The sequence below is a fragment of the Lepisma saccharinum genome, chromosome 9 (genome assembly GCF_977018435.1).
Source record: "Lepisma saccharinum chromosome 9, izLepSacc3.1, whole genome shotgun sequence".
Lineage (NCBI taxonomy): Eukaryota > Metazoa > Arthropoda > Insecta > Zygentoma > Lepismatidae > Lepisma > Lepisma saccharinum.
In genome coordinates, this window is record NC_139237.1 from 32,141,349 (window position 1) to 32,169,186 (window position 27,838).

General features: G+C 37.2%; 1 protein-coding gene across 1 annotated transcript in view; it reads right to left on the minus strand.

The window, feature by feature from the left end:
- Positions 1–27,838, minus strand: part of Dhc93AB (Dynein heavy chain at 93AB) — a 584,738-nt gene that overhangs the window by 548,194 nt on the left and 8,706 nt on the right. The window contains exons 2-5 of the mRNA XM_083127975.1: positions 22,164–22,291; positions 9,020–9,476; positions 7,285–7,481; positions 4,950–5,089 (exon numbers count right to left, since the gene is read on the minus strand). Of these exons, the coding sequence (XP_082984101.1) occupies positions 4,950–5,089; positions 7,285–7,481; positions 9,020–9,376 (694 nt within the window). The 5' untranslated portion in view covers positions 9,377–9,476; positions 22,164–22,291. The remainder of the gene's footprint in view (positions 1–4,949; positions 5,090–7,284; positions 7,482–9,019; positions 9,477–22,163; positions 22,292–27,838) is intronic.

The window sequence follows — 27,838 nt, forward strand, 5'->3', positions numbered from 1 at the left end:
TTTTTTAAAAAAAGGAACAATCTCCAACAGACTGGTTGCCTAATAGATCAGATACAGTACAGTGACAGACTGTGGCAAGCAGTCATGGTGAGACAACTCTGATTAATTGCTCACTGCTGTTGCAAGCAGACAGTCTGATGGCTACCAGCTCATGCATATGCACCTTTTTAGTTTCTATCACTGAACATGCAGTCTTCATTCATTCAGCTCATTGCAATTGCACTAACCAAAAGCCAAATTGCCCCTGAAATGAAAACAGTGAATTCTTACTAATTCTGGGATGCTAAAAACGAAAATGACACTAACAAATGCCGATTAGCTATAGTTTACTAGATATGCGTAGTACATGTAGGTCTACTCAGTCTTCATAGCATACATACGCTGTACTTCAAACTTCGTTCCTGTAATAAAATCAGCCAATAAGTCACACCCCTCTCATAAGCTATTGCATCATAAAACTGAGTCAAAACAAAATGAATTGTTGACATAAGATGATGCAACAATTAATATACACTGAGATCTTGTATTGTGAGCACATTGTCTGTGCTACTTCGATCATGGGCTACACTCAGAACAGTTGCGTGTGTAACTGAGTTATAAGTGAGTGTTGGACTGAAAATCCAGCACTACCATGCCTTTTAACTGTGTTTAAAAAAAACATTGCTCCGATAGTAAAAAAAAAAAACATGTAGCCTGTATGAGACATACCCAGAAGGTTGGAGACTGTTCATAGTCGTCGAAATTGAGTCTCAAAGTAGTGACTGTGCTGATGTATTTGCAGGTTACTAAATAATGCTGTTTTCTATGTGAGTGGGACAGCTGGGCAAGATCATTGCATAATGAGAAGAGAGGCTGGTCTGCAATAAAATCTCTGGAGGTTGTCATAAAACTTGGTCTGATGAACTTTGTCAAAGCCATGCCAGGCCAACTTTCAAATAACTGCTTTCAAATAACTGCGAGGTACAGTAAAAAAGAGAGTTTTGTTGGTCCTCAGATCTGAAACCTCTTCAATGATGAGAGTTTGACAGCATACTCTACAGGGTGATGAGAAGAAAGCTTTGGAAAAAACTTAAATGGAAATGTCACAGCAGGAAACTACAAAGAACTGATTGAGAACATGTTGCCTCTGTACCAGAAACTTGGATGTAACACGTTCATAAAGATACACATAATCCATTCCCACTTAGATTTTGTATCATCAATCGTCCTTATCTTCGCGATTGGCCGAAAGTGGCAGAAAAGTGAAATAATATAAACCAAATCATTCAATCACTATTATTACTCGATTCACTCGCATTAGGGATGGCCAAACGGATCCGGATCCGAAAAATCTGGATCCATTTGGATCCGGATCCGGATCCGACCGGATTCAAAAGTTCCGGATCCGAAAGTACCAGATCTGGATCCGGGTCTAAAAGTTTCGGGTCTGGATCCGGGTCCAAAAGTTCTGGATGAGAGTTTAGTATCTCAATCCCTTTATAGCCCGACCCTGTGGCCGAGTGGTTAGCACATCGCGCTGCGACGCCAAGGGTCCCGGGTTCGAATCCCGGTCGGGCTTGGTTGTTTGTGAATGTCCATTCATCAATTTCATCATTTCATCACTCATCCCCATCTTCGCAAATTAGCCAAGAGGCACAAAACGCGAAGTAAAATAAACTAAATCAACTCAACTCAACTCAATCCCTTTATAATATTACCACACTTAAAAGGTATTATGATCTTCGATTACAAAGAAATTTTTCATTAGTTAGTCCTTCAAGATTTTTTTCAAGTGTTGTTCCTAAAATAATTTGCTACCCATCGGCTAACACACTCGTGCACAAAAATAACCTTACTTGTTTAACAGAAAATGTCAGAGGTGATTTTGTGAATGCCATTGAAACGAATATGTATTCATTCGAATGTATTGGAAATGGAAACACACATAAATGTGAGACATTTCATTCCAGGACGAAAATTATACAATTTTTCTACAGTTACAGTTTTAAAAATTAAAATAAAACATTATAATATATGCAGTGTTATATAATTACAAAGTGTAAGACTAACAAGGGAGGTTATCTAAGTGTCCCCCCCCCCCGATTTCCATGAAACTTGGCAGGTGTATAGAGGGGCCCAAAGGAAGAAATACGTGTTTTTTGTTTCGGCTAAAAAAAACTGTTCTAGGGGGCAACCCCCCCCCCCTCAAATGTCAAGATGAGGACAAATTTAAGTGGGTATTTGACCCCTGTGTCCCACTCCGATTTCCATGAAACTTGGCAGGTGTATAGAGGGGCCCAAAGAAAGAAATACGTGTTTCTTTGTACCGGCTAACAAACTGTTCTAGGTGGCAAATCCCCCTCAAATGTCAGATGAGGACAAATTTAAGTAGGCATTTGACCCCTGTGTCCCCCTCAGATTTCCATGAAACTTGGCAAGTGCATAGAGGCACCATATGCCCCCTGTTTCTTCCTATGTCATATTTACGTGGTTTCGGGGTCAGATCCCCACTTCAATTTCTCCTCATCTTAACAATTGAGGGGGAGGTTGCCCCCTAAAACCATTTTTTAGCTGAAACACAAAAACACGTACTTCTTCCTTTGGGCCCCTCTATACACCTGCTAAATTTCATGGAAATCGGAGGGACACAGGGGTCAGATCCCCGCATCAATTTGCCTTCATCTTGACATTTGAGGAGGGTTTTGCCCCCAAAAAGAATTTTTTAAGCTGAAACACAAAAACACGTATTTCTTCCATTGGGTCCCTCTATACACTGCCGCCAAGTTTCATGGAAATCGGAGGGGGACACAGGGGTCAATTCCCACTTCAATTTGTCCTCATCTTGACATTTGAGGGGGAGGTTGCCCCCTAAAACAGTTTTTTAGCCGAAACAAAAAAAACACGTATTTCTTTGGGCCGCTCTATACATTTGCCAAGTTTCATGGAAATCGGAGGGGGAGACTTAGACCTCCCTTGTACGTGTATTAATTACAAATCGCGCACGCACACACACACACACACACTATAGCTACACACAATATGTATATATATATATGTGTGTGTGTGTGTGTGTTTATATTATACACATATATATATATGTATATTAGCAGGTAACAATATGTTATAAACACATTCTTACTTTCCAAAGAAGCGCTCATGTGGGATGCCAAAATGGATCCGAAAGTTTTGAATCTGGATCCGAGATTTCCAGATCCGGATCCGAAAAATTTTAGGATCCGGATTTCGGATCCGCGAGGATCCGGATCTGGCCATCCCTAGCTCGCACCACATGAAATACATTGTGTTACATATTTTTACTTGAACAAACGGGTGGGAGGGGGAAGTCGGGCAATCACATTTTACTCTTATACTAATTGACAATTTACTTTTAGTTTTAGGCATCTTGAGGGGCAGTGTCGAATATATGCAAATGCAGAGAAGGAGGAAGGGGGCTCCAAGACTTTCTTTCTACATATTTTAATGTTTTCTTTAAAGTGTATTCACACGAAATTACACAAATATTGGAAACTAATGACAAGCCAATCTTCACTACCAATATCACTGGACATTTGTAACGACCGCCATGTTAGGCAGATTTAAGTTGTATATTGGCATTTATCTTATTCGTATACTTTCAAGTTAAGAACTTTTATTAAATTATTTATACTTAATTGTTTTTATAATTCATGTATATATTCACGATTTATCTTATGTTATAATATTATTCGCGTATTTTTGCAATATTTATTCAGAATTCATAGGCTAATAATTATCCCAAATAATATATGCAACGTTTTCATTGTTTTTTTTTAAGCACAAGTTAAATACATTTCTTTTTAATATCTATTTTTGTTCAACAATGTACAAGATTGAAGTAATTTGTCTTCGTTATAAACTAAATCTTTATTTAATCATTTTTATGTGCAAGGGCAAATATGATTTATTTGATAAAATCAGTTTAGTTATTTCTATAAAGTTTAACGTTGTAATATTATAGCAAAGTATTTCTCCCTCGTTTTCAATAAAATATCGTATTCCTATTGGCTGTTTATGTTAGGAGTGGGGGAACCACGCTTCGTGTTCTTGGCGATGTAAAAACTTCCACGTTGGCATTTTTAATTGTTGCCAACCTGAACTTTAGCTTACTATCGCTAATTAACATTGATGTGTTATATAAATTATCAGTTTTTCTTGTGTTATTTTATGTTCTGAGTTTGTATTGTAAGTTAGAACAATCTGTTATGCTGCGCCTCGCGCTTGAGGTAGCAGTTGAGGTCTTGCTATTAATGGTGAAGGCGGTGCGCGGATTCTCTTGTGATAAATAAGTTACTCATCACTGCCTACAAGCGAGCAGGACCCAACACATTATATTTTTGGCTTGTGCGAATAAGTATGTACGCGCGCGATTCGTAATTAAAGATTTTGGACATTTTAATTATAAAGTATTTGAATTATTTTTATTTATTGTCACGTGTCGCAATTCGGTGGTTTCCTTCCTGGAGGAAGGGTGGATCTTCTTAATCCCGAACCCTGGGTGAGAACTGGTGCTCCCAACTGACCAGCCGGAGCAAGGAGTGGTGGCACGTTGCACATTTTATCTAAAAAAAATTACAATAATAATGTAACATGGCCACTATTACCGCTGAACTGAAAGAATTGGGGAACAGTTTGAGTGGGAGAAGCTTGTGCAATGGTGGTTGAGGTGCCTGTGCAACAGCCGGTTCATTCATTATATCCTGACGTTTTTATGGCCTGACCTGGCTCCGTGTCGATGAGCAAGGGTCCTTGTGCTTCACCGTGTTCTTGCCCTTAGAGTGAAAAGCTGCAGTAACACATCTCCTGGTGCATTGTAACATGAAAAGCAAAGTTGTTGCACCCTTCTGTACATGTGCAACCAACTGAAGAAGAGAGTTTGCAAGAATTGACCTTCACATTTCATGCACTTAAATACTTAAACCTTAATACCCTACCTTCAAAAGGAGTTGGGTTTCGCCCTCCTGAAAATGCCTCAGAGGAATCTTGAATTAGAACATCATTAATTTGTTGAACCCACTTAATTACAACTCCCTCTATGGCACTCTTCAAATATAGATCAACCACCTCACCATTACTGAAAAAAAAATATATAATTTTGTCACACACATAAACTAAAACTTACAACTATAATAGAGAAATCTTATACAAAATATCTAATGATGTTCTTGCCTTAAAAACTAAGTACATCAAGCAAAAACTCTTCTGATTGTCTATATAACAACAGCTATTTTATATTGCACATTAATGTAAACATGTACTTCTTGTGGTTGTGTGAAAAAGAGAAATGCAAAGCAAACCTGGTCAAGGCATGGATGTATCATTCTGCTGTTTACCTCATCATCCATTTATCAGTTAATCATGCATCTTCATTGTTGCAATTAACCCAAGTATAAAAGCTTCATAAAATAACTGTAATAGATCGACTGAAAAGTAGGAAAAATAGAATTGACAGAAAAGAGAAATTTTAGTATTGGCCAAACATCATGGGGAACTACTTGAAAGAAATAATAGCCAAATTTTTTTTTTTGCTTTTTTCACTTTATGCTCAAATGGCCAATCGGTACTGAATGCCCAGTTGTAAGTGGGATACAAACCACAGGTCCATGTGCCTCCACCTGGATACGATCCTGAACAACTTAGTTACAAGGTGATAGCATTATCACTACACCATCAGTAGGCTTAAAAGAAATAAGTAATAGCCTAGAAAGTCAGGTAACAGTGGTAATGGGCCTGAATGTGGTGACCACACATCACCCAATTGAATGCTTTTGGCAGGCCTTAACCTCTAAAGACTTGTTGCACCATAGAGTTTAGGCAGGGGTCTTGGGTATCTACAAGAGCATAGGTAAACATTCCAACTTCAACCTTTAGGTGATATTTGGCAATTGAATAAAATAAGATGTATTTCACGATTCGTGTCAATAACATGATCACATCAAATAAGAGAACAAGACATGTACCTTATGAGATTTTTATCTCAAATTTTCACCAACCACCTGTTGCCTTCCTCAGGAACTACGTACAGAAGATGAAGTTACAGCATAAAAAACTCACTGCATGTCAAACAGATAGGTATAGATAAAAAACAGTAAAATTAAGGTGAGAAATGCCATCCATGCATGGTTGCCTACTAACCCATTCCTGAGGAAGCCAACAGGTGGTTGGTGAAAATTTGAGAGAAAAACTCACAAGCTACGTGTCTGGTACTTTGATCCGCTGTTATAAAGTATAACAGTTAATCTCCAGAGTGTAGTCACGGAAATTCAGTTAAGTAGCAAAAAGACATATGAATCTAATGTTTACAAAAAACACAAGGCAGCTTGTTTTACAACAAATGAATAACATACTTAATGTAGTAAGTCTTGAGGCTTTCCTGGCAATGAATGATAAAAAGATTATATATTGACCAGGTGAGTTGTGGAAAGAATTATAAGCTTCTGAGAGCTAATGTCACTCTCATCTTCAGGATAGAAGTCAGATCCTGAAGATGAGAGTGATGTTAGCTCTCGAAAGCTTGGAATCCTTTCCAGCACTCACCTGGTCAATAGCCCGAGAGAATCTTTTCATACTTAATGTAATTTAAATTTATTAAAATAACCCATTTCAGTACTGCCACATGTCTTTAAAGATGAATCATTTCAGTTGACATAACTTGTCATAAACCTGAGAGTCCCAGGATGGAAACAAGGATGATGCAATCTTTGCAGTTATTGTCTGATGTATTTAATCTAATTGTCAGATGTTGTTATAAAGTTTGTAAAGAACAGAATAAAAGAATTACAGTAAAATTAATTGTTCCCCATCCCCCCAAAATGTAAATTAAATATGTTGTTGTTGTTTATTGATTTGGTGTGTAAAGTCTACTTTATGCACAGTCAGGCTAATCGTGACTGGACCTACAGTTTAACGAGGGATCCAAACCACTATGTGCCTCCACCTGGTATCGAATACGGGACCCCTTGATTACAAGGTGACGATGCTACCTAAATGAAATATGTGAATTAACCAATAAACTGATATCAAAACATATCCCATGTGCCTGTATTCCAAAGAACCAAAATGCAACTTTTCCACCATATTTATGAACATAAAAACTGTGTACAGTTGCCAAAAGTGAAGACCTAATACAATTTTATTTGAATTCTTCAACAACAACTGAAGATTTTTTTGTATTTCACAAGTGTATCAAGGGCACCACCTGAATTTGCCTACAATGCTGTGTTCATGCATGAATGATGTTTATCTCCTATACAAAAAAAATGCAATTACCTTTCAGTAACCACCTTCTCTGCTTCATGTACACGTTCAACTCCCACAGGCATTGGCAAAATGGTTTCTCCATTCACTTGGCCTTTGACCTGGTAAACTGTACTCTTCAAGCTGTGAACATGTTTTGTTATATCTTCAGACACTACTGAGGGCCACCCTTTGTGATTTTGTGGATTAGATAACAATGGCACAAAAATCTGAAAAAAGAACATGAAATATTATACGCACATACATTATATTTTAAATAATGAAATAAAAATAACTCTGCAGAACCACTGTGGATCAGACAGTAGCATATCTCACTGCATTGCAAGAGAGCCAGGTTAGATTTTCAAGGTGAGTGATTTCAGGTGAGAATTTTTCCAACAATGCCTCACCCAGAATGACTCGGGTTCACCCAGCTTCTAATCAATGGATACCTGAGGTGGGGTTAGAAAAATAAAGGACACCTGAAAATATTCATCTGGTGCCTGATTTTTCTCACATTCAGTTCTGAAAATTTCTTATTAATATTTCAAGTTCACATATGGAAATTTCCATCAGCTTCGAATTTTTTAAAAAACCATGAGCACAGTGTTTTTTTTATGTGCATTAAATCAGAATAATAAACATACTATTATAAATTTTTGCACTCTTGCTAACAAAATTTTAAATTTGCAGTCATATGGTAGATTCGGACACATATTAGTATGTATTGCATAATTATTCATAGTGTCACTGGTTGTCTTCTTAGGAAGGTCACTCCGACGCAAGAAGTCATTACTTTTAATCCAATCCTGCAATGTGTAGCTTTCTGTTAGTTTGATTCGTGGCTTTCTTGGACTGAAAAAAAAGGAGGCTGGCTCCTGAGAACAAGGGGCTGGTGCCTGAATTATTTTTAAGGTTTTCCTTTTACTCCCGGTCATGGGGAAAATTCATACATACGAGGGCCATTTTTTCTCAACCTCCGATGGACCATAAAAATAAGAAAAGTGTAAGTAACAAAATATATTTATTACCAAAAGTTATGTACATACCTGGTTACTTTTCGACAGGCATGTGTCATATCATGGAACGAGTTTTCTGATCCCCTCTGCCAGTGATGTGAGATGGGCCTGAACGTTGTTTTGAAGCTCCTCATTGTTGTGGAAGCTTTGGCCTCCTAGCCAGTTCTTCAATGCAGGGAAGAGATGAAAATCACTCGGCGTTAAGTCGGGGCTATACGCCGGGTGATCGAACACTTCCCATTTAAACTGCTCCAGAAGGTGTTGGGTTACAGAGCAAAGTGATTTTCATCTCTTCCCTGCATTGAAGAACTGGCTAGGAGGCCATAGTTTCCACACCAATGAGGAGCTTCAAAACAACGTTCAGGCCTATCTCGCATCACCGGCGGCAACGCTCTTCGCAGAGGGGATCGGAAAGCTAGTCCCACGATACGACAAATGCCTGTATCTTAACGATGATTATGTCGAAAAGTAACCAGGTATGTACATAACTTTTGGTAATAAATTCATTTTGTTACTTACACTTGTCTTATGTTTATGGTCCATCGGAGGTTGAAAAAAAATTACTCTCGTACTTCCTGTAAAATACATTCTAAATCTGCATTTTCATTATTCCCTCTCACATGCAAATGATGCACAACATGTATATAAACAACAATAAAACAAACAGGAGTTATTCACGTATAATAAAAACTTATTTTTAAATGGACTATCATCCAAACATGAACAAATTCTTCACATGTCTTACTCACCTCATCCACCAGAGCTGCCAATTCATCAATAATTTTTGGAGCTAAATCTCCAAATATAAGTAAACTTCTCATGTTATCTTTAGTCACAGTCTCTTTACTCTTCTTCACAAAATACACTGCTTTATTTTTTATGCTTACAGGAAAAGTTGTCGATGGTATTAGCTGTGCAGCAGTGTTTTGCGTAATAACAAGAATCTGAATTTCACTATTGTCCAAAAATTCTGCTATCACGGTTTTTGTGTCGTCAATATTTAATGCCTTTGCCCATTTCTCAGCTTTCAAGCGCATAGTCTTTTGAACATAGTTTCCGATGAAGTCGAATCGAGGATCTGGAGGAGGTGGCACTTGTTGGTCCATTGTTTCCTCTGTCAGCCTTTTCAATTAAGTTAAACTAGAATTTAGGTATCACTGGAGCTGTGATTGTATTTATTTATAACGGAAGCATCTTTCAAAAGACCTAGAAGAGGAAAGGAATCACTACATTATATTTATGACAAGTAAAATAAAATCATAAAAAATCATGCACAACGTCATCAATATGTGGCAAACAGAAGTGATTCACGCATGTCAATATGTACTATAATCCAAGCATGTACTATAATCACATCCACAAAAATATCCAGAGAATGTCTAAATCATATCCTTCCTTGATGTCCTATGGATGTCCTCTGGAGGGACATTTGGATATCTAGGGTATATCCAACGGATGTCGGATGGTCATTCCTCCAGAACTTCGACATGAATATCCAGAAGATATATAAGATATTTTCTGGGTATTTGTATGCTGTGTGGGATGTACTACGCACATGAAGTGAAATGATAGTTTTACTGATGCTGATAAAATTTACTAGTTGCGCTAACCAATCCAACATAAAACTAAACTTTAAATAAATACACCGAAAGGTTTAATCACCTCTCCTCCACAGGTCATCACAATAGTTTTTTAGCTTTGACAAAAAAGAAACACCATATTTGTCCATCCACATTATGAACTAAAGTGCTCAACTGTACCTGTATATTTCATAAAAATATTTTTCAAGTGGTAGAATTTTGTACAAACTTCTTGGCTATTTTAGAAATATCACAGGGGTAAAATTATCAGCAGTTTCACCATACACCAATATGTTTATATAAAAATCCTCCTGTTGCTTGTATTGGTAACTTCATTGCCTTGTATTCAAGGAGTCCCAGGTTCAATACCCGGTGCAGGCACATAATGGTTCGGATCCCACTTTAAACTGTAGGTCCAGTCCCGATTAGCCTTTCTGTCAGAGGTGATGCATCCGGTAATTGGGAGATGTGGCGATGACAAAACAAAAATAATAAAAATACTGCATTTCAAACATCTTAGGGAAGAAGTAAAAAATAAGTCAGAATATTCCCATATTTTTGCGAAATAAGCCAAGAGACACCATGAAACAGCTAGAAATACACAAGGGATTCTCTAAATTTAGCGCATTAGAATGAGAACCCAGCACTATTTCCCGTGGCCAACACTCATGCTACGTTTCCTATTGAGGACAACGGTGTTTTCCAGCCCAGGTCATCGCAGAATTTGTGCAAATCTCTCTACCTGTTCGGAAGATACCCAAGGAGCGCTTGAAGGTCTGGTCATAAAAGGGCTACTTTTTTTAGCCTCCATGTTTACGACAGGGTTTCTCTGACGTCATCAGGATTAAATTTTTTCGAGTGCTATTTCTATCATTGTAAACCATGCAATGCAATGATCTAATACACATACTTAGTCATGTTGTCAGTGAAAATTTTTTTGAATAAAAATCTTTTTTTTTTTTTTTCAATTATGTTGGGCGAAACATCTGATGTTAACTGTAGGTCCCAATTGCCAACAGTCTTGAAATAAGTGCATAAGGACGAGGATTGTCTTAAGAAACGATTCATTGGTTTTACTGATGTGAGTGGTCGATTGTAGGTATATCTGACGGGTTATTTGTTCATGGAAAAATTGTTGTCAATAAGTATAAACTGGAGGATAATTTCATTAATCAAACTTATGACGGGGCATTTAGCAGATTTGCAAAAGAAGGTCCAAGACAAGTACTCGAAGAAGTTATGTACGCGTTGCTATACTAAAGTATAGATTTAATGCTGTCCAAGGGAATGAATGAAATACCAGAGTGTCAGTGGCGTGCCCAGGGGGGGGGGGGGGGTTGGTGGGGGTTAAACCCCCCCCCATTGGTTTCGTCATTTAAAAAAATTCAAAGCAGAAATACATTTTATTTCATAAATTGCCAATATTGTAAAATGTTTACATTTGGCAATGAGAAATGTATTGCTCCTTCAATTACTTTTGATAATATTGGAGTTGAGTTACAGCAATGCACAAGCATTCATTCATTCCTTAGTCACTGAAAAGGAAGGAGAACTTCCTTCTCAGTATGGTCAAGAAAAGAGCCGCAACCCTTGGAATGCGAACTGAAGGAATCCTTCCTCCCCTTTCTTTCACCCACGATGACCCTCTTAGGAGAATGACCCTCCCTTTCCTGTTACGACAGTGCTGCTAACTTCCCTTTTCTTTCTTTCCCCTTCTTATACCATTTATACCAGCAGAGCAAAGTTCTGTGAGATTTGAATCACTACAATTAGTAGCAAAGTAAGTCAAAATCTTATTTCGCACCTGGATGCATATTTATTTCAAAATATCAATAATTATAATAATAATAATAATTGTTGCAGGCAGTAGTGAGGCATGGTTTTACGAAGTAGGCAATCGATGTTTTGTACAATAGCATGCCGGGAGGAAGGGAGGATGCGTTATATAGCGCAACTGGCCCAGTCAGTTTCATAAACAAAATAAAAGCAATTAATATGCCAAAATATTATACGTTTTACTCTTGTGCTCTTTACAAATTAGATATTTTTTTCGCAACCAATTTCCAGCCTTCAGTTTATTGAATTTTCTTGTAACATGTGTGAAAGATCTCGCTTGAATTTGTGCGTAAATAATTTAGCAGTTGCCAACACTACTGACACTGACACTACTGGTTGCTGTCAACACTGGTGACGTAATTTGAGCTGGACCAAGCTGGATGCATGGTTCAGACATTCGACCGCCCGGTATCTTTCTCCCAAGTCCTGGTGTTCACTGGGGTTGTAGCGAGTTGCAGTCTGCAAGGTAGCAAGTCGAAGTGGTCGTGTTGTGTGTTACGTTTCTGCATGTGTAATAGATTTTTGAGGTGGAACTAAAGATGGATAGAAAAAAGAGGAGAAATACATTATTAGATTATTTCAAAAAGAAACAAAAAATGGAAGTTGAAGCTTCACCTTCCACAAATAGAACGTCAGAAAAGGTCGATTTAAGTTCAGAGGAATTCCATCCGAATTGCGAGAGTGAAACGTGCGAACTTTCAGACTCTTGATATTCAACAAGAAGGCATAACAGAAGATATTGCAAACCTTGTTGCAAAATTATGTCAAGGAACTGTCGAGGTAAGTGACGTTCATTATTTGATAGATATATCCATAGGCGGATTTAGAATTGTTTTTCTGGGAGGGCACAGCATGTGCTGTAAGCATACAATCGTGTGTGTGCAGGGGAGGGGTGTGCCCGCGTGTGTATGTCTGGAAGACGTGCGTAGGATGTCACCCTATATCACCAATAAACTTTCGCAGGGCGAGAGAACATTATGATGAACAAGTTTCCTCAATGATTTCAGGGTCCACACCGATGGTGGTGTAATCAAAGAGGTCCTGGGTTTGATCCCCTGTGAAGGTGCATTGCACAGTGGTACGTATCCCGATTTAAACTTTAAGACCAGTCCCGATTAACGTATCTGAATATAAAATGGACTTTAAAATCATTTACTTTTTGTTTTGTTCACGAACCCTCGAAAAACGATATTACCTATCTTATAGATCCACCAAGGTATTTGAAACCCTGGCGTCGGAGCAGTGGCACTAATGTCGCTAGTGTATATGTATGCAACCACATTATAAAATCACGGTTGGCATGGACAGTTTTATTATTTTGTAGGAAAGGGATACAGTTTGTATTACGACACGGGATAGACTAGATAGGCATCCTATTAACTGTAAATATTCCTTACAAATCTTCTGAATATTTCTCTTGTACAAACGCAACAAATACAATAAGTAATATACGTGTGCAGTAATAAATTCATTTTCTGAAAGCATCTTTTCTGGCATCAGTGGTCGAAGTAGGGGATGCTGCCTTCAGTTAAGAAAGTTTCACAAATCATACCCCCAATTAGAATAATTTTCATATTGAGCATCCTCCACCTACTGTATTGTCTCCATGTTGATCCATACAAGGATGTACCCCTCGTATTTCCAAAATCGATCAAACATCCCCTCCCTTTTCGGCTACGAATTTGCATTTCGAGCACTGTCTGGCAAGATTTTGTCGGGCTCAGTGACAGATCCTGTGGTGCGGTACTGGGCTTCGGAGCGGAAGGGGGGAGTGGCCCCTTCAACAGTTGGTTTCGCAGTTCCATAACGTTAACATTATACAAAATTCCTCTCCATAGACCTAATATGAAAATGAATATGACACATTAATGACACTGTAGTAGAAAATGTTAATTACTGAAGCGGTTCGTATTTGTTTGTCGACTGTCAAACGAATGTTTTGACCAATAATATAATAATACAATGCCAAAAATGTACACAATATTTAGCAAAACCATCTCCACAACAAGTACAATGTTGATTGAATTAATGTTTTAAATCCACTTTATGCACAGTAAGGCTAATCGGGACTGGGCCTAAAGTTTAAAGTGAGATCCGAACCACTATTAGCCTCCACCGGGTATTGAACCCGGGACACCTTGATTACAAGGCGACGACGCTCACACTGAAATGAAACTGTGGTATCGTCATCTTACAGCAATGCAAAGACGTCTAGTAAATGCTCTTGAAGCAATTGATATGTGCAGTGAAGTAATATTTCCCTGGGTAAACACACGTTTGCTCATATTATGTACGATCCCGGTAACAACAACATCAAATGAGAAATCATTCTCAACTTTGAGGCACTTGAAGACCTATCTTCGAAATACCATTTGCGAAGAAAGATTTTAAATGGTTTAGCTGCTCTGAACATTCATCGTGATATAAAAGTTACTTGTGACGACATACTGTCAGAACTCGCACAGAAACCTCGATGCCTAAATTTCAGAATTTAAATTGTTGAACTGTGGTACCTTATTTATTACTGTATTTAAGACATCAAGTAGTCTTAATCTCTTTAATGTTGTTACAATGTTGAGTGCACATACTTTTTGTTTAAAAATTATATTTGAGAAATTAAATATAAAATATTAATAATTTGGAAATATTCAAGCAGGTGCTTTTATATGATGCAATAAAAACATGAAGCATCCATAGCAAATACATTGATTGCGTTCGTTGGGGGTAAAATCCAAGTATATTAATTATCTAATTTATTACAAGAAATTTGACCTGTGAACTGGAAAATGTGTGATTCATAACCCCCCCTTTACGAAAATCCTGGGCACGCGCCTGCAGAGTGTAATGTATTCTTTTCACTTTGCCATACAAGAACGTTTAAAGAAAACCATCACATCCTTTTCACAAACCAGGTGGTGAAATACATCACGCTTAGTTAACACAGCCAATAATGGACTTTTATCTAATATTCGATGACATCTGAAAGGGACTGGGCAGGTGTGCCATGTATGGATTTGTGTAGTTTTTGCAAAGCTTTCAAACGATATTTTTGCTGGACATTTTCTCCTTTACTCGCACAGTGCAAATAATAATACAGAACGTTTGTGCAAAACGTTTACTTTATACGTGCTGTGACATTTAACACATAAATCTTCCATGCAAAATCCATACGCAGCAACTTTCAACATTATTTCGAACCTGTTGTATTAATCACAGTTGCCACGACGACACGGAGAAAAGTCTCTCCGTCTCCCTTATCGCACAACGCGAGGACAACCTAGCGTTCTGACGTCACCGGGTTAATAAAGCTGGCCATGCACCGGGTAAATGCCCAAGTTGTTAGGTTAGGCTAGTTAGGTTAAGTTTTCTTAGCATAAATAATAGTTTTGCAGTGTATTTATGCTAAAGAACCAAACCTAACAGACCTAACCTACATATGCGTAGTTTTGATCGTTCGCTTGGGCGGGGGAGGGGGATGTATGACTTATTTTTCTTCTTCACCGATTTGTCCCTATCGCAATTAAATAAGGCGATTTTGGCCATGTGTACAGAACAGGGTTGGCATGTTTAAAACAAAAGTGTTTAAAACACTTTGTTTTAAACGTTTAAAACCCACGGCTTTGTTTTTTACAAATGTTTTAAACGTTTAAAACAATGTGTTTTAAACATGTTTTTTTACAAGTGTTTAAAAAACATTTTGGTGGTAGATATTTTATAGTCTGTGATAATGTTTTTGTTGGGCAACCCTGTTTTTCATTGAATCTGTGTCAATTAATCCGTGCTTTACAGGTCTCACTTATCGCACAACACTTGAGCAACCTTATGTTCTGACGTCACGGGAGAAAGCTTTTTAATTTTAGGCTAAATTTCTATGTTGTTAAATTAAGCCCCTATCACACGGAACTGGATTTCTAGTTGGAATGCCCTAGTTGGCGATGAACTGACTTTCTGGGTAGTAATCATGGCCGCCTGGCTGACTGCTTGACTGGTTTTGAGGAATAGGACATGTTCTAATTGCTACTAACTTCTTCGACTAGATTCTGTGGAACAGCCAATCAGAGCAAAGTTTGGCCATGTGAAGATATTCTGTGAATTTGTAAAGTAGCCTTTTTTTTGTCTGTGGCTTCCGAGTGCATACAACACGAAAGGCATGTTTACAATTGAAAAAGCTAAAATATTCTTCCATACGTGTATAGTAAACGTTGTAAAGTATGTATTTTATCAGCGCCGTTCTTCTATACCTAAAACCATTTAATGCGATGCGATATTCCTCTCGGTTGGATAGTTATCGTATTTTAAAAGTGTGAAGTGATACGTTGTTTACATCTCGCGCGGCAGCCATTATGGGAACGAAAGACTATCGACAAGAACGGTATAACAAGGCCGCGTCCGAATCGGCATCAGATGTCACCTAGAGCACCGTTCCATCCGGGGACTCAGCCAACCTCCGTTGTCCGAATTCGCTGCAGACGTGGAGTCGGAGGGGAGAGCAGAGAGGCGCGACAGATGCACGCTTGAACTCGCTGTGACCCTGCGCTTGGCAGCCATATTCTAACTTTCACTTTGTACAGACAACATTTACTGATTAGACGATGTAAAACTCAGTGATACTTTAACATTTTATCGATAATACTGAATGTAGAAAAATTATAAATGATGAAATAGCATGTTACATTTTTAATATGAGTAGTAAATAGGTGGAAATCATTGTGATGTTTGTTTGGCGTCTGCCTTCTGCTTCCGTGCGGTGCGCCTGCGCCCCAGAGCGCGGTGGGTGAAGTTCGGGCTGACACCTGGCGGGAAAAGTGACAACCATACTACAAGGGAACATGCAGATTCGGACGACTTGGACGTGACTTCAACGGCACGCGAGAACAACGGGAGAGAACGGTACGGAGCGCTTGCCAATCCGGACACGGCCCAAGTACCGTGTGAGGCGAAAACTAGCAAATGGGTAGCCAGTCCAGCGTCAACTAGAGCATTCCAATTAGAAATCCAGTTCCGTGTGATAGGGGCTTTAGGCAGGCTAGCTATGTATGAACAAGGTAGCAAAATGTTGTGCGACAAGAAAGACCCGTCCATTACTGTAGAAATTGAAACCTCTCAGTTTCTTGTTTCGTATCGTCCTGTAAGTTTGAGACTGGTGGAAGCTGGAAATGGAAACTAATATCTGAATACACAATGCGTGATTTTGATCATGACGTGATTTTTTTTCTTTTGCGATACGATTCATTGGTCTGTATAACTGAATGAAGCGCAGATGCTTACTTTTGGTAACATAATTTTGTACTTTGAAAGATTAATTGATCTGGAGAATCTATTATGACACTGCAGGTTGTTTTCTGCTATATAAACTATTCAGGCAGCATGAAATATTTCACCGTGATTTTTTTCAGGACGAGGAAGTAATTCTATAATATTTAGTTTCTTGAAATTTAGATGAATATAAATCCTAACCTACTTCAGTAGTGGCGGAAAAAGTGGGGCTATTACCCACAACTTTTGTCCCTGCAGTAGAGGTGTGCGGGATCCCGAAAAGTCGGGTCCGGGATTTCCGTCCCGATCCCGAATTCCGGAAATTACTTCCCGACTTTTTGGGATCCCAAGCAGTCTGGAAATTCCGAATGGTCATTTTAAAACGTCGTCAATTCTAGACGTTCTCTGCATTGTAAATGTCTGGAACTTATCGGAAATTGTTAGGTTTTGTACCAGAAGTGCAAAAACAAGCACTTAAGATGGAAATTACAGGTAAAATTCGAGATTTCAAGAGCTTTGGGAAATTTCGAACACATCCCGTCTCGAAAATTTTCCGACTTTTTCGGGAAATTGAGAATTTTTCCCGTCCCGAATGTCGGGATTTAAAACAAACAAACTCAGAATGTTTAATATTCAATTGCTCTATCAACCTGCTTATTATTTTGTCTAAATTTGTATTTGAATATATAGCTACAGTTTCTGTTATGTGGGGCTGTGTAAATTTTGTTCCATTTGATTTCTTATATTGTGTAAATAATTTGAAAGATAGTTTATAAGAACCATTTTGTACATTTAGAATAGCTTGCATATCAGGATTTATATTATTTAAAAAATTCTTAATATCACATTTTGGCTCTGATATAAAACGGTAATCCCTTAGTTGGCCATTAAAACTGCTATGGATGGGTGCATTGCGAGGCTTCTTTGCTGGTTTATGATTAACAGGTGTTTCAAGTTTTCTTTTTAGACCAGATGAAGATATAGATGGCTGAGATAAAGTAGAAGACTGTACATAACAAGTATTTTTATGTTTATATAAGAAATATTCCATGTTATATTTTCTATAGCATTTTGGGTATATTTTTGTAAGTGTTCTATATTTTTTTGGATCACAATTCTTTTGGTGTTTAGCCCAATTGGGGCTAGAAATATTTTTATTGCATTGATTACAATATTTTTGATTTGGCATTTTTATTATTAATTTATTATATAAGATTTCTTGGGGGTTCAAATTAAAACTTTATACTTAATATAAAATATTAATTGTGTTTTAATAATATGCTTTGTATTCTTAATATGTTAATATTTTTTTATTATTAGTTTATTATATAAGATTTCTTGGGGTTTAAATTAAAACTCTATATTTAATATAAAATATCAATTGGGTTTAGCAATATGTTTTGTATACTTAGTGTATATATTTAGTGTGTGGGTATTTTTTTATCCTAGGTTTATTATATACAATTTCTTGGGGTTCAAATCAAAATTCTATACTTAATAAATGACAGGTTGTAAAAACTAATAGCCTACACGCACAAAGATAGAATAAGTATTGATCCACAGAAGCAGTGACCTACAGAATCACTGACCTAGTACAATTGCATGTCTGCACAGACATAGAAAGGCAATGACCTAATAGCGTGTGTTATGTATCGATCTTGTATATCGCTGTATCTACCAAACAGAGAAACTCAACAAAATAAAAATACCCACGCGAAACCAAACAGAGCAACTCAACAAAATAAAAATACCCACGCGAAACCAAACAGAGCAACTCAACAAAATAAAAATACCTACGCGAAACCAAACTGAGAAACTCAACAAAATAAAAATACCTACGCGAAACCAAACAGAGAGACTCAACAAAATAAAAATACCCACGCGCTGTATCTACCAAACTGAGAGACTCAACAAAATAAAAATACCTACGCGAAACCAGAGAGACTCAACAAATTAAAAATACCTACGCGAAACCAAACAGAGCAATTCTAGAAGATCTCTGCACAATGCATTGTCTTAGTATTAGATATATCAGTTGAGCCCGGTCCTAAATTTAAATATTCAGGACATTTCAGGTCAACATATTAACATAATAGTATAAAAATATTTTAAACAAGTATTTAAGATTATATATATTACAGTGTACTACTGTGTAATCAAAAAGCTCTTATGAGCTTATTGGATTAGTTTTAAGTGAAGCCAAAACAGTATCGAGAGGGACATATTTTTAACAAGCTTATGAATAACAATCTGACAGATACAGGTATAGCCAAATCAATCTAAGAGGGGGGGTCATACTTTCTCAAAAACTTTTTCTGTACAAAAATCTTAAAATTGATAGAGGAGGACACTTGAGCAATAAGCTTTTATAGGCATCTTAGCCTAATTTTAGTACAGGCAAGACCTCATACTTTCTCGATTTTATAATATGGCTTTCTACACTACTTATATTGAACATTAGAAACAACACATTTCCATTAACAGTATTTCATGTTATGCAAACATTTAAGTCTATACAGCACCGGGGGGTGGGTTACCATTACGTCATCCGACAAAGTCAGGATTGGTATTGTTACATTTTATTGCTCAGGTCATTTTTTTTAAATATGTAAACATAGTAACTTAAGCCCTCAGAATCGTAGACCGACAAAAGTACGCCGCCTAGTGTGGGGAGGGGGGACAATTGTAGTTGTTGGTGTAATGCACTGCGAAGCAGACGTATGTTTTCTAAGTGCCCACTTCCTCAATTTCATCAAAATCCTCATCGTTGCCATTAACCAAAATAGCTTCGCTTCTTCTTCTTTTTTATCTCCATTCGCTTGACAACAGAAGTTAACTATATTTTGCATACATGCAGAAGTAGAAATGTACGCCCCATTCTTTTCAATACAAAAAAAAAAAAAAATTGAACAAGTCAGCAGTGGAGTAAAATTCTTTCTTTTATTTTGATGTGAACAAAAGTTTTAGCATTGATCTGAACCCCCTTGTCCAAAAAAAGAAAGCTCCGGTCCCATCTGGAGACTGCAAAACTGATATGTCCGTCTATTCAGAAAAACCCAAAAGTTTTAACATCCATGGACAATACCGTACTGTGGCTGTTGTGCCCCTCACCCCCATGTGTAATGTTTCTTTTTTTTCTCCCCTTGTTGGCTGAACGCGAAGATGCTCGAAATTGCTTTCATCCTCGCATCACTATACAGCCGCATACATGTAAAACTATTTCATCACACACAGGCAAAGGGGTAAAAGGTAACATTTCTCTCCTTCCCTCGCTTTTAGCCATCGTCCTTCTAGATAGTAGGTGAATCGTAACTAGCAAAAGTATTGAAATCGAAATAAGAATTATCCGTTATGGTCTCCCTCCCTTCTTTGCATGCACGCTGGCTGGCATTGAAATAAGCGAAAACACACCTCTATGTTTAAAACAAAAAACAAAAAAACAAGAACATCCATCCATTGTCAGATTGTACAACTGTATAGGTCGAGGTTCATAATCCTCGTCCATCTCATGCCAAAATTTTACGAAATGTACTTTTATTTGTATAAAATTTGAAATCGAGGGGGCAATTGCCCCTCTGTCCCCTGAAAGTGTCCTTAGCCGTATAGAAGAAAAATTCAAGAAACACTTCCATCTTGAGTATCCATTTGTCCTGCTATTCTTAGAGTCTGTTAGTCAGGTTTCTTTACTTCAATGTTTGCTCCCCCTAGATTGGACTTCCTTCCAAGATTGGGGGGACAATGCCACAGCCCCCCCTGTGGTTGCAGCACTGTTTGTGAGTGTCTCATCATAAATTTAACGTCAACACTAATTGTCGCGATTAGCTAGATGTGGCAGAAAAGCAACGCTAAGTAACAAAAATCAAATATCCACTCGCTATTACCAAAAGGTAGACTTGGGAAACAAAAAATATGCTGTTTAAACTTCATAGCAAACATCCAAGAAAAACATCCAAATACATTAGGCACCTTTAATACAAGACTACTCAAAATGTCACAACTGTTCTAGAAAATTGAACTTTGAAAATTGCGAAATTATTTCACGAAGTCTGAATATGAAGGGAATTTTTCCCCCAATCCTGATACGACATTATATGGAATCCCACACACCTTCATAAATCACAAAATCAATAAATATCTTTGTTATGTTGCTAGAGTAATACAGGATATAATTGTAAAGATAGGTGATAATTTCAGGTAGAAATGTGTTCTGTATTTTTCACAGGGGGGGGGGGGGGCAAAGCAGGCTCTCATGGGGGCAGTTGCCCCCATGCCCCCCTCTAGTTACGGGCCTGTATGTGCCTCCACCGGGTGTCGAACGCGGAACCCCTTGATTACAAGGCAACGACGCTACCACTGCGCCATCGGGAAGGCCCTTTTTGGTGTCTTATAGTCCGTCACTTCTTCAGACAACTTTCTACAGGGAGCTTTTCCCTCAAGGAGCCTAAGCGGGGCGCCAATCCTGGGTATTCCCCTTAAGTAGCGCCAAAACCTTGACTAGAAAAGTGTAGCTGTTTGTTTTAGAAAGAGTTGCATTTGTGTAGAGAAAAATTATTTGACGCACTGCTGCATAACATAGTAAGTAAATGCTAAATCATGTAGCAATTTGAGGTAAGAGATTCCTGTTATTTTGATTTCATTATGTAGGTACTAAATGAAAAATAAACAAGATCATAATTTGTTTGAGGTCCACTTTATGCAGATAGGCTAATCGCAACTGCTTAGGGTATTAGAGTGGAGACCAAGCCACTGTGCCACTTGCTTAGAAGAAACGACGTTACCACTACGGCATCGAGGAGGCTGTATACTTCCCTATCGGATAATATATTAACATTTTATGTAATTATTACAATTAATATGTAACTGCACCTAAATAAACATAAATGCTCTGATGAAAAATTTATATGGTCTTTTCGAGTTTTACTGAATGGTAAAACATGTATGACACTAATTCAATAACTGATTATTATATTACTTTTTGTAATTATTATAATTAATAAATAACTAAACTTACAAAAAGAAGAAAAGAATATTGATTCGACATAGAAAAATGTTTCTTTAAAATTTCAGTGATGAAAAAAAGTGTGCGTCTGTAATGCGCCCCCTTCAGATAAGTATAAGTTTAACGTTAGGCACGGCTAAGGTAGGGTTAACACATACGCCAGGTTGCAGCTCTCCCTCAAAATGTGCGTCTTATCATTACATGCAGACACATGTCACTTACCGTATCTATGCTTTGAAGGTAAGCTTCGTAATTGTTGTCCAGAGATGTTCCAGCGTGTGCAATCGCTCCTCTGGGCTGCCAAGATGGGCGTAACCAGGAATTTCTTTTCGGGTGGGGCCCTACCTTTGCTGAAAATAAAAAAAAAGTGTTAGTTTAAAATAATACTGAAATAACAATTTACAATGTGCCTAACTAACAAAAAAACTAACGCTCTAGCATTCTTAAACCCGAAGGTTTATGGTTGCAGCAACACAAGCGCTCCATCTGTCCGAATCCTGAGTAAGATCAATCCAATCTTTTCCATCCTTATAGATTTCCTTTAGGTCTATCTCAACGTTGTCCCTCCATCTTCGTCTTGGCCTTCCTACAGGTCTCTTACCATCAGATTTCCCAACAAGAATCCTGTAAACTCTTCTTTCCTCTCACATTCGTGACACAAGGCCTGCCCACCTAAGTCTTCTTGATTTAATCATTCTAATAATATTTGGACATGAATACAAATTGTGCAGTTCTAAATTGCGTAACCTTATCCACTCACCTGTCTCCTCATCCCTTGTACATTATTCATAAATTAATATTGGTATATTTATGAAACTCATAAATTATTCATATACAATAGATTATTTAGTTTAGAAATTATAAATTAGTTCTAAATATATACAAGTTAGTTCTAAATATTGTATTTTAGTTCAAAACACAAAAAAGCGAACAGCTGGTCAGTGTTATAACATCTACTAGTTTCATCATATCAACACTCATCCTCATGGTCGCGATTGGCCAAAAGCGACAGAAAAGCGACGTTAAATAACAAAAAACATATCAAATGAGTGTATAATAAAACAACCTTGGTCAGCAACTGTAGTGTATTTTCTTATAACATGAAAACAAGGCTTAGTGTTACCCAAGTAGTGCATGCAATCCCCCACTCATAAAATGACAACCGATTACCATTTTAGTCTTTGAACAACTTTTAAAACTAAGATTAAAAATGACAGGAAATATTTTATTGTATCCTTCCCCTCCCCTAGAACGGTGCTATACAATGTCCACGTTTACAATTCCAGCCCCCTCCGAAAAAATCCTCCATACCCTAGTGGACGCTAAAATCAAGAAATTCGTACCTTATTTCTTTATCCAACAACAGTGCTTGTAGTTAGGTAAATCCTCTTTCCAAATTGGAGATGGTTAGCCATATTTCTGGCAGGATATTAACGAATAAAACTTTATATGGTTAAAAAAAATGTCGTTCCTCTGGAATTTTCGTAGTGTCATTGCCATGAATACCATTGTTAACAGATACTTCGCTTTCTCATTTTTGCTACCTTCTGGTTTAATTGTTGTACACACAGCCATTGCCTTCGTTTGGGACTTTATTGAAAACGGGATAAAATTCTTCCTAGCTTATCCCGTAAGGCAACCTTACACAAAGTAAATAGATATAATGAGAGGCACAAATTACTAAAAAGTGCTAGAAAGAAATACAGAAACAGAAGAGTAAAGTAATATGCAAAAAAAACAGGCGAAGATAAGAAAAGGAAAGAGAAGAGAAAGGAAATAGTACAAGATAAATAGGAAGAGAGAGGAAGAGAGAGAAAGAGAGAGAGAGAGAAACAGACGAAGGACAAAATACAGAGAAACAGAATGAGAGAAAACAGGTGCTGGAAAGAAAGATAAACGGGTCCAACCCCCCCCCCCCCCCGCCCTTAGGATCAGTAAAATTACCAGATTACCTGTTCTATCCGCTATGTGCAGAGACTTGTTCGTAAACATTTCTTCAGACTTATTTTGTAATCATAAATTGTAAGCGCATAGAACGGTATACGGATAGGAAGAAAAAATAATTTCACACACCAGATGGGACTGCAAAGCAAATGTCTGCAATTTCCTGAAAGTTTCGGAATTTCTCTGGAAAATACTCAGAAATCTCCTGACATTTCACAAATTCTGTAATGCCACATGTAATTTCTGCCCGAAGCAGCTGCTTGTGAACTTTTAGCACGAACATTATAATTTCATTAGAAGTTCCCGATATGGTTTGTTACTATTAAAGATTTAAGTATTTCTCAGGTTCTAAGTTTTTGATAATTTCAAATTTCCCAACTGTTTGATAATCCAGAAAGTTGATAAACCATTTTCCAAACTCTAGATCGGAATGGGAAACTTGTCCCTATCGGAGATTGTAACTGCATCTGGGTTAGCTTCAGCTATTAGTACTTCTACTCTCTCTGGGTTGAGTGGGTGTGGATTAGAAAAAAAAAATATTTGGTAAATAATATGATGGTACTGATGTAATGGGTGGTAGAATTAAGGGGGTGATATAAATGGATAATTTCAGAGAAGAGTCCAAAAGCAATTTTTGTACATTGTTCAGCACATATTTTAACCCTGGCTATTGCCCATTTCTGTGGATTTTCTGCGATATTGAGACTGTCAAATCAGTTATAATTTTTTCCCCTCGAGTCTACTTAAAGGAGCAGCCTCCCGTGGTTAGCACATCATGGGTCCCGGGTTCGAAACCCAGAATGAACATAAGCGTTTGTTGGTTTCCGTCCATTCATCAATTTTATCATCTCATCGCTCATCCCGATCTTCTGAAATTAACCAAAAGTGGCTCAAAAGGCGAAGTAAAATAATGCAAAAAAATCAATCAATCTCAAAGTAATTTGGTTTTAAAAATGCAGTGCAAGATAGCTAGGAAAGTACTGTAACGTTCTCAGGTTGTTCGACACAAGATGGACAGAAAGGTATCAATACTCAGTAGGGTGACTTGTGAAATCGTATACACTAATAGTAGAAACTTTACTGTTCTCCATTTTTGGACCATTTTGTAGTTGAAATGAACCCAAGTATCTCTGAACACAGTCAACACATTGAAAAATTGCAACAACTTATTCCAATATGAAATCTATTCGTCATTCATTGGAACAGTGTGTCATAATGTTGGCTGGCCTGGTTGATATTTTTTACATTTTCAAATCTGCACTGTAAAAAAAAATACACTTTCTGCACATTTTTGGAACACTTCCTAGAAACTACTTTTGATCACTTCTTGTACACATTAAATGTGCACAAGAAGTGTACAGGAAGTGCTTCAATAGTGTACAGGAAGTGCTTCAAAAGTGTACAGGAAGTGTACAAAAAGTGCAGCAAAAGAAGTGTACAGGAAGTGTGCAAGAAGTGCTTCCAATGTAAATGTGTCCCAAAAGTGTGTAAGAAGTGTGCTGCAGAAACTACTTTTGATCACTTCTGGTACACTTTACACATTTGGAACACTTGTGAAAATACTTGAGCGACACTTTCAGAACACATTGAAAGCACTTCTTGCACACATGAGATATATCGCAATTCAGTACTCATACTTAGTTTCTAGAATAAAAATACAGTTGAGTCACATTTAACTTGACAATTGAAGGAGGAAAAAGCAACAACTTTCACACAGAACTCAAAGTGTGTCAATTGACACACAAAAGTGCGTAATTTTTTTGACTCCAATGACACATTAAAAATACATCAAACTGAAAGATGCACCTAAATGCATCGAAATAAATGTGTCAAATGACACATTAAAGTGGATATTTTGACTCCAACGTGTCGTTGGAGTAAAAAAATTTGATGCATCTTTAGTGTGTAGAGTGACACATTGAAATGCATCAATTTTTTTCTTTTCTTGCATACCTGCAAGGGAAAAGTTCCAATACATTTCTCCACTGTAAAAAATATTTCACTTTTCAAACACTCTCTTGAAGCACTTCACATTTAATGTGCTTCAGAAGTGTTGTATATGCTGAAAAAGTGATGGAAAGGAATATTGTCAATATTATATATTCTGCAAGTGTGTTAAGTGCATTCTAGAAATTATTTTATCATTTATAGTGCACTTCCCACATTTAGAACATGCTGAAAACACTTCTTAGTACACAACGAAATAATTTATCAGTACTGTAATATTTTAGGCGGAGGGAGCTTAGTGTAAATTTCTCTAGTGCAGGGTAATGGGGGTGCTAAGCTATATTTAATTAAAAAATTGAGCTTGTTCACATTTGTGCATATATAAACACACCTTTCTGCTTCAAAGTGGCATGACCTTGTGAGTTCATGGTTGGTTATATGTGCAAATTTTGAATTGAATATTGAAACTGAAATGACACTTTCAGGAGATATTGAAAATAACTTTTGCACAAAATGAGAGATCATAGCTGAAGAAAGAAAGTAAATAAATTTTCCTTCTCATTTAATCTACATGTTTATGCCTTATCGTGTATACATGCAGATTAACAATCTCAAGAATAAACCAAATAGGAAAAAAATTCAATTATGAACAAAAAATAAATGATGCAGGAGTAAAGAAGCATTGTCATTAAACAGAAAAAATCAACAACCTGTAACCTAAAATGAACATAAAACACAGAAACACTATGAATACCATTTTCAATCACCACACCATTGTTGCTAATGAACAATAAGAGAAACTTAGGTGCAATTCATAGTAACAAATGATACAGAAGATCCTGAGACAGAACATTTATTGTTTGTCACAGATACACTGGTACTTAATGCATAGTCTGCTTTCAATCCTTGAACTTCTCACATAAGATAGATGACTTGAGGTGACAGTCTGTCTTTATGGCCTAATAGTATACATATACTGGATTAATACCATACATGTAGCACAACTTTTGGGGTAGTCTAATTCAAAACTATAGTATATGTCAATAAGTGCATAGATAAATGTTCGTAAAGTGGCACACTGCACTTTCTAGCATCTGCAGCTACCCGGACAACATTCCTTCCACTAATAGTGCTAGATAGGGTGCTTCTTTCTCAAAATCTTTTGTTACCAAATGGTGATAATTCCTGAAAATAAATGAAGCATGCATAAATATCATATTTTTTTCTTGAATTTAATTACAAAACATCACATTTATTCCTGATCAAGTATTATCCAATTAAAACAATCTCTCTCTCGCAATGAGAATTAACTATGCATCAACCCACAAAAAAATTAAAAAATACATGGTAGAACAATGCCCTCAAATGGCTGTTGTACACTGACATTAAATTTGACTTATTTAATATCTGCCATGACCCAAGAACACAATGCTTTGACATTCAAGCAGATCCCTGTACCAATTTGCTTCCCTTTTACCTACACTAAATTCCATGACTCCACATCCCTTTGAGGGGTCAAGGCCTGCCAGACAGACAGCTTTTCATTGGATAATATGTGCTTAACGCATTGTGTACCATCAGCACTGTTACTGGTGTTCAAGCTCACAGTATTTTATTTATTGCATGTAGCTCCCCAACTGTTATGATGTTGGGTTAATACAGAACTTTGGAACTCCAAAGAGTTCAAACCAAGAACCACTCATATTAAAGACAACAACAGTAACCAAGAATTCAGCTCTTCTATTTTACTAATGACTACAAAATATTTAGAATCCAACTTGTCAACTTCTAAACCTTTAGTATATTACTTTCACTGTTCCTTCCCTCAACTACAGCAATTAAAGTTTGTATGCGCTTACCTTTGATGCATGAAGACGGGTACACAAAAATACTCCTATACAGGCCAGACTTGAACCCGAAACTCATCACAAGAGCACTTTCTTTATGTTGCATGTCTTTGCACAGGGCCAAGAAAATATTGATGTGAAGTTACTGTAAAACAAAAC